This window comes from Natrix helvetica (genome assembly GCF_964273705.1).
Source record: "Natrix helvetica genome assembly, chromosome: 1".
NCBI lineage: Eukaryota > Metazoa > Chordata > Lepidosauria > Squamata > Natricidae > Natrix > Natrix helvetica.
The window spans coordinates 210,729,107-210,744,114 of NC_138548.1; the positions used below are offsets into that span (position 1 = coordinate 210,729,107).

The 15,008-nt window shown below is 42.6% G+C and overlaps 1 protein-coding gene across 1 annotated transcript in view; it reads right to left on the bottom strand.

Annotated features, from left to right (window-relative positions):
• The window catches only part of DCTN2 (dynactin subunit 2), a 68,295-nt gene extending 65,465 nt beyond the window's left edge, over positions 1-2,830 (bottom strand). Inside the window, exon 1 of the mRNA XM_081955353.1 lies at positions 2,697-2,830. Within this exon, the coding sequence (XP_081811479.1) occupies positions 2,697-2,732 (36 nt within the window). The 5' untranslated portion in view covers positions 2,733-2,830. The remainder of the gene's footprint in view (positions 1-2,696) is intronic.
• Between the last annotated feature and the right edge of the window lie 12,178 nt (positions 2,831-15,008).

Consider the following 15,008-nt stretch of genomic DNA (forward strand, 5'->3'; position numbering starts at 1 on the left):
AGAAGATGCACATTGCTTTGTTCAGCGATTTCGAATTACAGCATTTCCCCTCCCAAATGTATCAATTGGCTTTTATTTATTTAACAAATTTAGATAGCTGTCCATGTAGCCAAGGATCACTGGGCAGCAAACTGAAGTAGAACACAAACAAATTCTACAAATCCAATTAAAAGAAACTGGGTCAAAGCCCCTAAAAATTACATCTTTACAACATCAAACAAAACAATACCCGCACTGTGGCTCTACCAACTCCAATCCACCAATCTGGGGAAGAGGCCAGATTTTCATAGCCTTCCAAAAGGCCAATAGAATCTAGGCCTCTGTATTTTTGGGGAAAGTAGTTCCACAAGATATGTCATTCACAAAAGGCATGCTTCTTTGTGTTAACAGAAGACCCTACTTCACTGAGAGAATTTGGAGCATGCCTATCTGCCAGATTTATTGGGACAAGAGGAAACCATTAGGGATCAGTGGCCTTGCAAGTAAACTGGCCCTATGTCATGTAAAGCTTTAAAAATTATAATCTGCAACATGAACATCCCCCTCTGGGATTCATTGCAACTCTCATGTAGCAATGGATGTCTAATATTGCAGCTCTTTAAAGCACCTTGTAATGGTCTAATTGGAAATTGACTAAGGTGTCTGTAAATATCAGTGCTTCCTGATCTAGGAATGGGTACAAGTGGCGCATTAGGAGAATATATTTTGATGAGCCAAATGCAAAAGTGTAAGGTAAATGGCAACTCCACAATGAGTCTATTAGCTATCATTTATGTGATAGTTGACTCAGAAGAGTGCCAGTAAAATGTTTCCCAAAGGTGAACAGTAAGTGTTGCCCAAATGTGAGCAGTAAGGTCACATACCTGCAAAAATATGGTAAAAGGAAATGTCCTTTCAAAGAAATGAGGGGAAATTCTATATGTAGTGAAAAATTAAACATTCTGCAACTCAACTTTTGATACTAGGATAAGAAATCATAGTTTCAGAATAGCCCTCTGACCAAAAGAAACCACAATGTCTTAATTAAATAACAACAGAATGGGTTAGGCAGAACTCATCCAGTTTTGTCCTGTTAAAGACCTGCTGATTGCTAGCATATTTCCTAAAATATAAAGTAGCCTTCCCTAACAGAGTACATTTTCAAAAATTATGGAAGCCACATATTTTAATCAACTTTTAATTCATTTTTATTTTACGATACAACATCCAGACTAAACAAACCTGCTTAGTTAGCAATGTTTATTCTGGCTAGGTGTTGGCTCTCCAGGATCTCAAGAAGAGGCGGCCTTGCCCATCTCCTGCTATGCAAGCTAACTGAAGCTGCCAGGGACTGTATGCAGAATCTCTTTTGTGTCCAGTAAGCCATTAGCCATAGCCACTAAGCAATAATCCCTCACAAATGCTGAATTACTCCAATGACAGGACAAAATAGAGAGATGTTGCTACAGAGCATGGAATATGCTATCCCTTAAGCTTCCTGTCCACTCCAGATAAAAATACCCATAAAGTATCTGCAATCCATACCTTAGGCTATATTCTTCAATGTGACACTGGCCCTTTCTTAAGTGAGACAAGCACAATTTATTGGATATTGTTCTGTCTGGCAGTTGAGTCAGCCACTAACAGCAGCAGCTTTTCACACTCTCATAACCTGCATTTAAGACATTGGAACAAAAGTATCTCTGTGTCTTCAGCTTTTTTAGTCATCAGGCTTGTCTTTAGAGAAAGTTGCCATAGGATTTGCACAGCGTATTATAACTAATGGACCTTTTGATTCTGGAATCGCTGTTGATGGGAAAATCTAATTTTCATGTTCTTCACTCAACTATATTTTATCATCACGGCAGTGGTGGGGAAAAGCCAGAGAGAAGTGGATTTTTTAAAAAAATGTGAGAGTGAAGAGGACCCTAAGAAACATGTTGCTTATACTTTCTATGTTTGCACAACAAGCAACATTCTTTATCAACCTTTTCTTTCTATTTCCATTATGGCTCTTTTCTGGGTAACTAAATACAAGTGTAATTAGTACAGATACAAACTGGCAGCCAAAATACACAGGGAACAGGGGTGTCCATAAGTGCACCAGCGTGCCCACCCCCCTGTCGTACTGTCCCCATTTATTTGTATCCATTTCCTTTGTTCATGTCCATGTTCATACTTATACCTGTTATCTGGTACATATTTGACAAACTAAATAAAATAAAATATATATTTTTTAAAAACCCTTGCATTCTGAAAAGTGTGGGGAACCAGCTGGCAGCATCTGCCCTCCAGAATATTACCCAATACTCCGTGCTCTTTTCTGCAGGGGATCCCCACCTCTCTGCACAAGCTCAGAGGCACTCCTTTCTTAATGGCATCCCGTCATCCCGGCTGCCAGATAAAAACCTCCTTCGGGATCAGTCTGAGCTCTGGGGCTTCCCCTAAACCCCTCCAATCTCAGCCAAGACGAAGGAGCTCCATTCCCTGGCGCGGATCGAAAGCCCCACTTTACGTTCAGGTGCTCCTCTTTTTACAAGCAGATTTCCCACCCACTTCTTCATCCCGCAGCCCCATATCTCCAGTTCCACCAGTTAGCCTCTCCGACCCCACCCTTTTCCTCTCCCTAGGCATAGTTCATGCTCCTCCATCCTTAAAACGGCACCAGCCTCCCCGCCTCCTTTCTCCCCCGCGGGGGTTTCTTTCTCGTCACTCACAATGCCGGGCAGGTCCGCATACTTGGGATCGGCCATAGCCAGGTGCAGGGATGGGTTGAAGCCACCTAGGCCGGTGAGAGGCAGAAAAAAACAATTATCGCGAGAAGAACCGAGAGACGCGACGGGAAGACTGCGGGATTGTTGTTTTTTGCCGCGCTATGTTTTCTGGGAGCTGTAGTCCTAGAGACAGTAGTCTGCTGGATGAAGAATATTAAATTTGGTCATTGCTGCTGGGAGTATTCTTAGTATACACTTGCAATTTCTCCAGCATTGATTTTAGTTTTGTTTTCATTTCAGGCTTCAAAAGTACACAAGAAGCTTCTCATCAAAGTTAGAACCAGAAATTCCAGGGGGGGGGGGAGGATTGCTGTTTTTATTATTAGTAATTGGCTATTATTAGCCTTCTTTAGGCCCTTTTTATTTTTATTTTTGTACTTGAGTTTTCATTTATTTAGTATCCTAATTCTTTGACAAGAAAAATAGGCATTTAAAAAAAACAGATACAATTAAGGTTTATAAAATAATGGGATGATTTTTTCCAAAATCATTTAAAAGGGATGGAGGAAGAGAAATAAATACAGTACTGTATATCATTTGAATCTCTCCCTCCCTCCCTGCCTCCCTCCCTCCCCCTTCCCCCCCCCTCTCTTCCTCCCTCTCTCTCTGTCTTCTAGTCCAATCCTCTGCTCAAGCAGGATAACCTATATACCATTCTAGACAAATGGTTGTCCAATCACTTCTTAGAAACCTCTGGTGATGGAGCACCCTACAATTTCTAAAGGTTCTTTGTTTGTTAAGCTTTCATCCATTACTTCTTGTCTTGCCCTTAGCTGCTTTGGAGAATATATTGACCCACTCCTCTCTGTGAAAAAAAAAACTCAAATATTGGAAGACTGGTATCAAGTCATCTCTAGTCTTTCTCTTCATTAGACTAGAATATTCCCAGTTCCCACAAACATTCATTGTCCGGTTTAGCTTCTGTTCCCCTAATCATCTTTATTGCTCTTTTCTGCACTCTTTCTGGAGTATCAACATCTTTTTTTTTATCATGGTGACCAAAACTGGATGCAGTATTCCAAGTATGGTCTTATCAGTGCAACAGTGTGCCGCTTGCTTCTTCCTAGGAATGAGAGAGAGTAACCGGTCCAAAGTTGCCCACCTGCCTTTATGCTTAAAGTGGAACTAGCACTCAGGGTCTCACAGGATCGAGCCTGGTGCCTTAACTACAAAACCAAACAGACTGTCTGAGACTGCTTAGTTTATACCCGACTCAGTCACCTCGAACTGAGAGATGGGCAGCATTTACATATAATAAATAAATATAACGAATATTCCAAATATAAGTGCTGGGTTTGTTAGGTAAGCTATAATAACTAAATATTAGCTAGGTAAACTATATGTGGCCCAGGAACCTAGACTTCTTCTGAATCCACCTCTACATTCTTCTCCTTCAGCATTGTAGGAAGTTAAAACCCACCCCTCTCCTAGAAAAATGAAATATCCGGGGGAATATTGAATATTTGAGAGTGAATGTGTGGCTGGCTGCCACACGGCGACCTCGTCTGCTTTGAGTGTGGACCCTTGCAAAGGTGAGCCGGAGCTAGGCATCGAAACCCCTGCAGAGGTGAGCCTGACTGAGCTCGGCTATGGGACCCCAGCTGGGGTGCGCCTAGGTTAGGCGGGCCTGATACTGCCAAGGAAGTACGGACTCCATGATGTGTTGCAACGCATCAACCAGCTCAGCAAGATCCAAAGACCCTGGCTGGCCGATTGAGACGGTATTTATTAAAATCATACAAAAGGTTTCTGTCTTACAGCGTGTTATTACATGATTGGTTAAAACATTTGTTACTGGGCAGGCTTTGTTCACTTGTCACGTATACTTGTTACCGGGCAAGCTTGTTCACATGTTACAAAAAGATGTTACAGAAGAATGTTGCATAGAAATGTTGCAAAGCGAAGAATGTTGCATATAAATGTTGCAAAACAAAACCTTGAGCAAGCTTTGTGCCGGCTTAGCAGAAATGTGATGCAGCTAGCAACTTTTAAACATGACCGCTACATCTCCTCTGTTTTTACTTTTTTAAAGCTGAAAACATGGAGCTTTTACGTCCATGGAGGTGAGTGCTATTTCAGGTTGCGTGTTGCCCTCCGACCCCAGGCTTCCTGTGTCCGCACCTACCATTCTTTCAGCGTCATCTTCTGAATCATTATCCGGGGAGAAATGTAGCAAGGGTTGCTTACTTTCATCTGTTGGTATCAACATATACGCATTATTCTCAAGCATCATATTAATTTGTGCAGTAGCTTTTGCTTCAGCAATGGCATTCAAACTACGCTTAATCATGAATACAAAAATAGGCAATAAGCAAGGTAATAGTATACATCCCATAGCAATCATTGCAACAAATATAAAAACGGCTTTTAAACCTGGGAATTTGGGTAAAATACCATCGAACATACCTCCAAAATCAAATCCATTCCATGTTTGCACAGGAACATGGGCAATTTTCATCATTTTGTCAGTAATTTCCTTAATTACTTTACCACTTTCATCAATTTCAATACAACAATTAGTTAAATTGAATTTTCCATACTCCTCCTTCTTTAGCAAGCAGGTAGTCTAGTGCAAGTCTATTTTGCATTATGTATGTTCTAGATTTTACACTTTCTTTGGCTAATTGTGTCAGGCCTTTGACAGTCTCATTTGTTATTATTTCTACTACAGCCTGTAAACAAATAAGTCGGTTTAATAAGTAGATGGGTGTGCGGTATCCATACATACCATCTTCGGCCCATGTGGCAGGGCCGTATACTTGTATGATACGTTCAGCTGGCCATTCATCATTTCCCCATGTGCCTTGGTTCCCTCCCACGACAACTTTACCTATTGAGGAAACAACGTCCTCGCACTTTCTGCGGTGGTTCCCTATTTCGTCGTAAACGGGGACCCCTAAGACTTGTCGTGTGTTTAGTGGGAGGAGAAAAAACCCAGGTCTAATAATGCCCAAGACACATGTTCCGCACCAATTAGCTGGGAGGTGTCCATAGGCCATTTTCCCACATATCCAATACAGCCCATCGGGTGCTAACCATGTGAGTGATTGATTGTTTGGGTTTGTCAAGAACTTTTTCATGTGTGTAACTTTAAACAAAGCAGTTTCATCTTGTCCAGCTGAGCTATTTTTTCCTGACCACCATATCCCATTTTCCCATTTCCCAGTACAAATTAAGTTCCCTATTTTTGTACATTTGGAACCAACAGGTCTGGAGAAGCAAACATTTCCCACAAGATTTGTTGTAAGAGTCCAGTCCCCATCTTTCCCTTTTGTGTATGACAAATTACCTAGCTTGTCCATCTCTAATATTTTAGAATAATTCAGTTCTTGGGCTTCCCAGGGCCATTTTTCCCCCATGTTGGTTCCCCCACATACAAAACAATTAGTAACATTCAATGTGTTAGCAATGTCCTCTGCTAGTTGGACAAAAGTGTTAGTAACATGTTGTGGTATTTCGGGGATATTCAATTTCTCAATTTCCTGATAAAATGACCAAAAAAGTCCTTTAGTTGTTCGCAATTGCTTAGTTTGCTTGGTTACTGTCCAGCGCAACGCAATGTGTGGGTCTCTACCACTTGCTTCTATGGCCAAGCCATATTCTACTTCCCATGTTTTGATGGGTGTGCAGGTTATGGTAATTGGGTTGCACGAATTTCTTGGACACTTGCTGTTGGCTATGCCCGTTTCCAACTTGCATTTATGGTTTCCACCAGGTGGATCCCCTGACCACATGCTGACACAGGACCAATATGGACAAAAGCTGTAAGTGTCCCGTTCGGAGCAAGTCCCTTTGTTATTGTAGCACATGTATTTTCGTTCGAGCATAAGACTCCTTTCCCATTGTAATGTCCCACAAGTTGATTTCCAACAGTTGCGATTGATTGCTAAACAAGCGTCAAAACTGAGGCGGACTTGCGTGTTGAGGGATTTAAACTCAGTTTTGTTGAGTAATTCTTGTCTACCGCATTCAATGGTGTAAATGGACATCACATATGTAGTAACGGTTTTTGCTTCTTTTGGGTTGTAACATTGAATCTTGTTGTTAAGGGTACACATGTGATAAACAGTATTATTAACTCTACAAGTTGATGGACTAGTAATTTGACAATGTTCAGGTTTGATGGTATGATATATCAATGTCTTAGAGACCTTGCCATTGTGTATTGTGGTGGTAATGCAATCACTACAACTGTGATTGTTAGACGTAAGTGATGCAGCACGCCGAATTCGTGAGGAATGAGTGGATTGTTTCTGGAACAACAATAAAGTCAATCTGGCAGAAGTGGCAAGTCCTTTAACTATCTTGGTAATTTCACACTGATATGGTCCCAAATCTACTGCCTTAGGGTTTTTGACAGTCAATTGAGTAGTACGGAAATGAAATGTTTGTAAATAATGTTCTGAATCTTCAGGAAGCCATGTGTTGTTAAAAAACCATCGCCAAAAAGTACCTTTTTTCTTGATAGGAGATCATTGTCGACACGACATGGTGGGAGCATATGGCACTCCTTGTATGAAGGTGTAGCGTACCTGGTGTGTTCGTATGAGGGAATTGTATTTTGGAAAGTCCGGTGCGTTTCGGCGAATCCTTGCTCTTGGGAGAGGCTCGCTTACTCCTGGTGCATAGTCTGGAATTTCTTTGGCTTTCCACAAACAAGTATTCACATCGCATGGCTCTGGAAAACAGCATGAAAAATGGCGAAGCAAAGTTCTTGAAGACGGGTGAGGAGAGGTGCGGACAAGAGTCATCCAAGAAAGAAAAATTGAAGATAATGGAGGATAAACCACAGAGGGTGTTGAGTAGAGATAAACAGTTTGGTTAAAATAGGTGATATTGGACAAAAATCCGATGCACGAGTAGGAGCCAATAGTTTGAGGAGTTACGTGTAAGGAAAGACGAACTTGACAAGAGTCATGATATATGTATTGAATTAATATCAAAGGTTTTAAAGAAGGGAAAAGAAATTGGCCCTGATGCTGCAAGGCATAGGGGCAAGTAGTGAGAAGAGTGTCTTTGAACACAAAAGTCACATGAGTGTCGAGGGGTGCAAAAATCACCTGAGGGTGAGCAACAAATCGAGCAGAGGTATAAGATAACAATGAGAGAAAGAGTTTAAAGAAAAAGGAGTGATATGTCAGGGGGAGAAGAAAAGGCAGGGTCATCTTGATCTTCTTCTGGTATGCGGTGATACGGACGAACACAACGAGCAGGAACCCAGAGAGTCTTGTCATCAATTTGTACCGCTGTGTAGCCTTTTCCCCAAGTAATCAATTGAGCCGGACCTTTCCAGTGTGGATCCGGCAATTGCCTGTAGTAAACAAGAGGTCGGGAGGCGGGGAGAGGAGGTTTAGAAAAGTGACGAGAGGCTGCAGAGGATGCAGGTGTGCCAGTGAGGTTAAGAAAGTTGATAGTATAAAGACAAGTATTTAGAATGTTTTGCAACATCGGGAGATTGGGGGGGTGTAACCCTTTTGACCCCATATGCCGATCAAGAGCTATTTTGAAGGTTTTATTTGCTCGTTCTACAATTGCTTGTCCTTTTGAATTAAAAAGAATTCCAAATTTGTGAATAATGGACCACCTATAACAAAATTCAGCAAAAGCAGAGGAGGTATAAGCAGGACCATTATCAGTTTTTTAAATTTTTGGACACCCCAATGTTGCGAAAGATCGAATGCAGTGATTAATTGTTTGCTTGGTATTCTCACCCCTTTGCGGGGTTACCATAATAAAACCCGAAAAAGTGTCCACAGAAACGTGAAGGTATTTCCATGGGGCAAAGGGAGAATACTGAGTGACATCCATTTGCCAAGTTTCACAAGCCTCAGTACCCCTTGGATTTACTCCTTGCGGGATACTATTAGCTTGGAGACTACACGTGGGGCATTGTTGAATAATGGCAGTTGCTTCTGCCATTGATATGCCAAATTGCTTCATCAAGGCTTTTTTGTTTTGATGAAAAAAGGTGTGACTTTCACCTGCTGTTAATGGGGCAGGCTGAGGTGAAACAATAGTTAGAGGCATCATTTTGCAGGCCTCGTCTGCCATGTGATTTCCTTCAGATAGGAACCCAGGCAGATGCTGATGACTACGAATGTGTGCTACAAACAAAGGTTTAGTCCTTGCGTGTAGTACTGTTTGCAATTGTGTAAACAACATCAAAAGGGAAGGTGTTAAAGAGGGTGAGATATAGGCATCAAAAATGTGTAAAGTTAATTGAGCAACATACAGACTGTCTGTGATGATATTTAGAGGTTCGGAAGAAAATAATTCCAAAGCTAGAATAAAAGCTGCCAGCTCAGCCTGTTGTGCAGATGTTTGTGTATTAGTCAATTTCTTATGCCATATCTGTTGTGTATTCCAAGTACATGCACCATGATTTTTGGACCCATCTGTGAATACGGTTAACGCATCTTTGATGGGTTGTGATGTTATTGGTGTAAAAAATTGTATCAGAATGGTCTTAATAACTTGTAGCCTTGGGTCAGCTGGCAGATGACATGAAATTTGACCAGGCCATTCCGTGAGTGCATCTTGGAGAAGGATAGAATTTTGAAAAAGAGGTTCCCATTGAGATAACTTGAAAGGGAGGTAAAGCGTAACAAAATCCATTCCCATTAAGGCACGGGTTCTTCTTCGTGCCTTTTCAATGAGCAAAGCCATTTGGGCTGCTCTGGGTGTGAGTGAATTACGAGGTGTGTGTGCTAGATGTAACCATTCTAAAATATAAAGTTCAATACTTGTATGATGATCCCTGTCAAAAGTTGAGGAGTTGCAAGAAGAGCTAATGAAAGGGGAGTGTGTGGGAGCGCTCTATCCACCCATATAGTTTGTAATATATGGTTGATCTTTTCCAGAGAATCAAGTTGCTGCTGATTCAAATGTATGGTGTCAGAAGGATGTTTAAGGCCTACCAAGCCTTGAAACAAGGGGGAAAGATCATTTGTGGAAAGGGATAAATATGGTCTAGCCCAATTAAGAGTTCCCAAATACTGTTGTAGCTGAACCAATGTGGGGTCGGGGGGAAGTGTTAAACGTGGTAAAGCGGGTGCCGCAGCAGATGCGATTACTTTATGACCTAAATATTGCATTGGATATTGGTGCTGAATTTTTTCTGGAGCTATGTGAAGGCCTGCTGAATGTAACAAAGATTGTAATTGAGGTAATGTTTTTGATACTGTACCTTTAGGTCCTTCAGCTGCCAGCAAAATGTCATCCATGTAGTGGTAGATCAAAAATGTAGGGTGCTTGTGGCGAAAAGGTTGTAAGATTTTATCAACATAGTATTGACACATTGTGGGAGAGTTCATCATACCTTGAGGTAAAGATTTCCATTGGTATCGAGCAGTTGGTTTAGAATTATTATATTCAGGTATGGTGAAGGCAAAAAGAAGTCTATCCTCAGGATGCAATGGGATAGAGAAAAAACAGTCTTTTAAGTCTATAACAACAAGATCAAAATCTTGTGGAATTAAATTTGGATTTGGGAGCCCACATTGAAGCGCTCCCATGGGTTGTAAAATTAAATTTACCGCCCTGAGATCCTGAAGGAGGCGATATTTCCCATTTTTCTTTTTAATAACAAATACAGGTGTATTATAAGGACTGGTGGATGGTTCAATATGGCCTAATTGCAACTGTTCATCCACCAATACATGAAGGGCCTGCAATTTTTCAATGGGAAGAGGCCATTGATCGATCCAAATTGGGGTATTAGTTTTAAGCGAAAGCTTAAGAGAAAATAGTGACATGATGTTAAGGAATATTCAAGGTAGCATTAAGTTGAGAAAGCAAGTCACGTCCCCAAAGATTAATGAACAAAGGTAGAACATAAGGTTTAATATAAGCAGTAAGAGAAGAATGAGAGGTAGATGCAAAAAGCCACTTAGTGCTAACCTTGGCCGATTGAGCGCCGCCTACACCTTGCACTGAAGGAGAATCAAGCAAAGGCCAGGAAGAAGGCCATTCAGATTGTTGGATGACAGAGACGTCGGCTCCAGTATCGACCAGTCCTGTAAAAGGACGTCCATTAAGAGAAACAGTAAGCAGAGGCTTATTAGATTGGACAGGTTGATGTAAAGCATAGATGGAAGAATTATCGGAAGAAGGAAGGATTAAAAGAGTAGCAACAATAGTGTCAGCAGAAAGGTGAAAGCATCGGTCACCGATGCCAGCGAGTGAAATGTTTTTTAAAGAGGAGGAATCATAAAGAAAAGGGGCAGCAACCACACCCTCAAGGATGAGGGTGGAGTTGGGCATAAGCAAAAGTGGCTGAGAAGGCGGAAGTGGTGTCAATAAGGTAACTGACAGCGGGAGGGTAAAGACTGAGCCAGGATCATCATAAGTAAACGCTTCTGAAAGCGCCACCGGATAGGCGGTGGGTAAAGAAAGCATGTCAGGGGACGGAGCATGCACCAAAGAGTGCCGAGAAGCAATAGACAAAATAGGAGGATCAGCCTTTGGAGTGGGGTTAGCTGAGGACCCCGAAATTAGTTTCCCGAGTGAAGGGTCTCGGGAGGGGGATTAGTACGGCATTGCGAAGCCCAATGAAAGCCTTTGCGACAGCGAGGGCAGACGGTTTTTGGCTTCACCGCAGGGTTGGGGGGTTTACCCCGAGAGCCCCTTGGTTGGCCTCCACCGCTAGGCAAACGGCATTGATTTTTAAAGTGGCCAGGCTTTCCGCAATTATAACAATTGCCTGGGCGAGAGAGAGCGAGTGCCTCAGGTGATGTAGCAGGGGGCAGGAGAGCAGTGGAAATGGAGGAGGAGATGGCCGCAGCGAGAGCGCCCATTTTATGAGACGTCGTACCAATGACACGACAAAGTTGCAAGAACTCAGCAATAGTCACGCCAGGTTTATTGGCGACAGATTGTACAACTTTCTGACAATCCTCATTTGCATTAGAATAAGCCAATTTAATCAAAAGTTCTTTCCTCGCAGTATCATTATCAATTTGTCTTTCTAAGGCAGTTTGCAAACGATTAATAAAGGAAGAATATGATTCATGAGGTTCTTGCATAATTTTCAAAAAGGCTTGAGTGGCTGCAGTGGTGGAATCATCCACTCGTTTTAAAGCGGCCATAGCAAGTAGATGAGTCAAGGCGTGAGCGCGGCGAGGACTATTTTGCTGTTGAACAAGAGTGGAAAATGCGCCCGTGCCTTTAAGATGGTCTACAGTAACTTGAGCTGGAAGCCCTTTGAGGACTTCGGCTTCAACCAATTTTTCATATTCAGACAACCAGACAACATATTGAGCAGGAGTCATCAACATAGAAAACAAAGTTTTCCAATCATACACAAGCATTGCCGTGGTGGCGGACACAAGAGAATCTAACAAGCCTTGGGTGTAGCGAGACTGTAAACCATAGGCATTAACTGCTTCTTTTAGATTTTTTAAAACACGCAGTTCAATGTTAGAATGGACAGGGGGGCCGGGGGCGCCCGGCACAAAGGTAAGAGGATAGGCGGCAGGGAGATCGGAGGAGTCAAGGGAAAAGGAACGGGAACGGAGAAGGGAGGAAACGTGACCGCCCTGGGAGGGAGAGGGGAGGCAAGAGGCAGAAGAAGGAGAAGGGGAAGGAGGGGGGTAAGCGGGAGCCGTAGGTGAAGGATAGGGAGGGGAAGAATCAACATTTACAGGGGCAGACAAAGAATGTTTAACAGAAGAAGAAACAGAAGGGGGGTGTGTGGGAGAAGGAAATGAATCCTTGGGATAGACAGTATTTAGGGCTGCCATAACGGCGCGCCAAGAAGACATAACAGCAAAGGGAGCACGGGGGGGAGAGTGAAAGTAAGAGCCGAGGCGTTCCCATGTGGAACGTTTGAGAGTTCCAGTGTCGGGATAACCCGGGCAGTGTTGATAGACATAAAAAAGAAGGTGATCAATATCAGATTTAGAAAGAGGGTAGACAGTAGTGCCATTAATTTTTTGCAAATTATTAGCCTTCTTGATTAAAAGTGAAAGTTCATCTCTATGCCCAAAATGAGACTTTGAATGTGAGGAGCCCATAACTTACGATGCGCTTGCCCGTCAGGTGCGTAAGATGAGAATCAAGGCGCCGAACACGTAGACACGGAACTCGCCGTGAGACGTCCGAAAGGCAATTCGGCATGTCGGGGTCACCAGTTGAGAGTGAATGTGTGGCTGGCTGCCACACGGCGACCTCGTCTGCTTTGAGTGTGGACCCTTGCAAAGGTGAGCCGGAGCTAGGCATCGAAACCCCTGCAGAGGTGAGCCTGACTGAGCTCGGCTATGGGACCCCAGCTGGGGTGCGCCTAGGTTAGGCGGGCCTGATACTGCCAAGGAAGTACGGACTCCATGATGTGTTGCAACGCATCAACTCAGCAAGATCCAAAGACCCCGGCTGGCCGATTGAGACGGTATTTATTAAAATCATACAAAAGGTTTCTGTCTTACAGCGTGTTATTACATGATTGGTTAAAACATTTGTTACTGGGCAGGCTTTGTTCACTTGTCACGTATACTTGTTACCGGGCAAGCTTGTTCACATGTTACAAAAAGATGTTACAGAAGAATGTTGCATTGAAATGTTGCAAAGCGAAGAATGTTGCATAGAAATGTTGCAAAACAAAACCTTGAGCAAGCTTTGTGCCGGCTTAGCAGAAATGTGATGCAGCTAGCAACTTTTAAACATGACCGCTACAAATATTATATAACCCTGGATCAGAAATGGAGAAACATGTTTTTTTTAGGCAGGAAGTAGACTCACTCTTAATAGCCCCCGCCTTTGTCAATGGGCCATTTAAAAAGCCTGGGCCAGTCTCTTCTACATAACAAAGTTCTTTCCCCTTCAGTTCCAGGGTTATGGGATTATGGCATGCTAGTATTAGCCCTTTACCCATCTCACCACAGGACACCTGGGAAGAAATAATGCTCAACCAAACGTGGACTCAAAGCCTTCAGAGTTGCCCCTGCATGGCCCCATGGGAGTCTGACAGTCAGAATACAAGCTCAAGATCAAAGGCCAGAGAGGGCATAAAACCAGGAACTTTCAGCATCTCGGTTTCTTTTTGTTCTTCACCCAACATCTGGAAGCATGTGATCCCCCTTTTCTATTCAGGAACTTAAGCCATGAGATCCTGTTCACCATTAAGCAATCTTTCCAAGCAGCCTCTATGTTTCCAGTGTCTTTTTCCCCACTTGGAACTGAACCCAGAAGGACATTTCTTCCAACAGCATATTTAAAGAACGCCCTGTCATTTCTTCTTGAACCATCCTCCATACTACTGCTCTTGGCTGGATTCTTTGGGGGCAAAGGGATGCCAATCTTCCAGAATATTAATAAACTGTTTTATACAACTGCATTTGTAAAAGAATGAAATGTTGCAACCTGACATTTTCTCAGGGGCTGCCCTAGCCCTTTGTTTTGATGGATTCTTATAAGCTGTCTTGCATTATTATATGGAATAGATGGCTATGTAAATAATGTAAATAATAACTCCTGTTGATTCCACATCATCTGCTCGCCATACACCAAATTATTGCAAGGAAATGGAAGTGCTGGCTGACAGTGGCCACAGCTAGCAGAACCGGGGACTACCCCATGGTGTTTGCAAGATGTGATAGAGTAGGCAAAATGGCCTCTCTCCCACAACAGGAAAACAGCTGAAGGGATGGGCTTGTAAAGCTCCTTGTTGATGGAAGCAGCAGAAAACCTTCATGCATTCATTTAGGACAGAATCAGCAAAACATCTCTTTCCAAATGCAATTGACCCACTATCACCACAAAACTTTTATTATTATTTTTCCCAGACAGGGCTATTTGCCTTTTGAAAAACTACTGAACAAATGTTGAATAACAGGCCTAGCAGCTTGTAGGAGACTGGTTTATCACTATATTTTAAAAGCTTGGGTATGCTTGAACTGTCTTTGATGAAACATGGGTCAGGCATTACATGAGACATACCTGTAATATAGTTTCACCTGTAAATCAAAATAGCCATAGGAAGCATAAAACAGTAACCAGGGAAAGGAGGTTGCCTGAAGCAGTTTCAGTTGACCAATAGAAGCACAGCAGATGCCAGTCACTGGCTATGTCATCACAAAGACTGCATGTAAAACATCAAAGGTCACTTGGATGCTAAGATTTGGGTCAGAAAAACAGCAAATCATTAAAGTGGAACGGTTAAATTTAGGCTGCCTTTTCAATGGGCTAGATGAGACAATGGCTGTATTTATGAGAACCAGTCCTCCAAAATGGTTAGCAGGACAGCTTCATACCAGGGGTGAC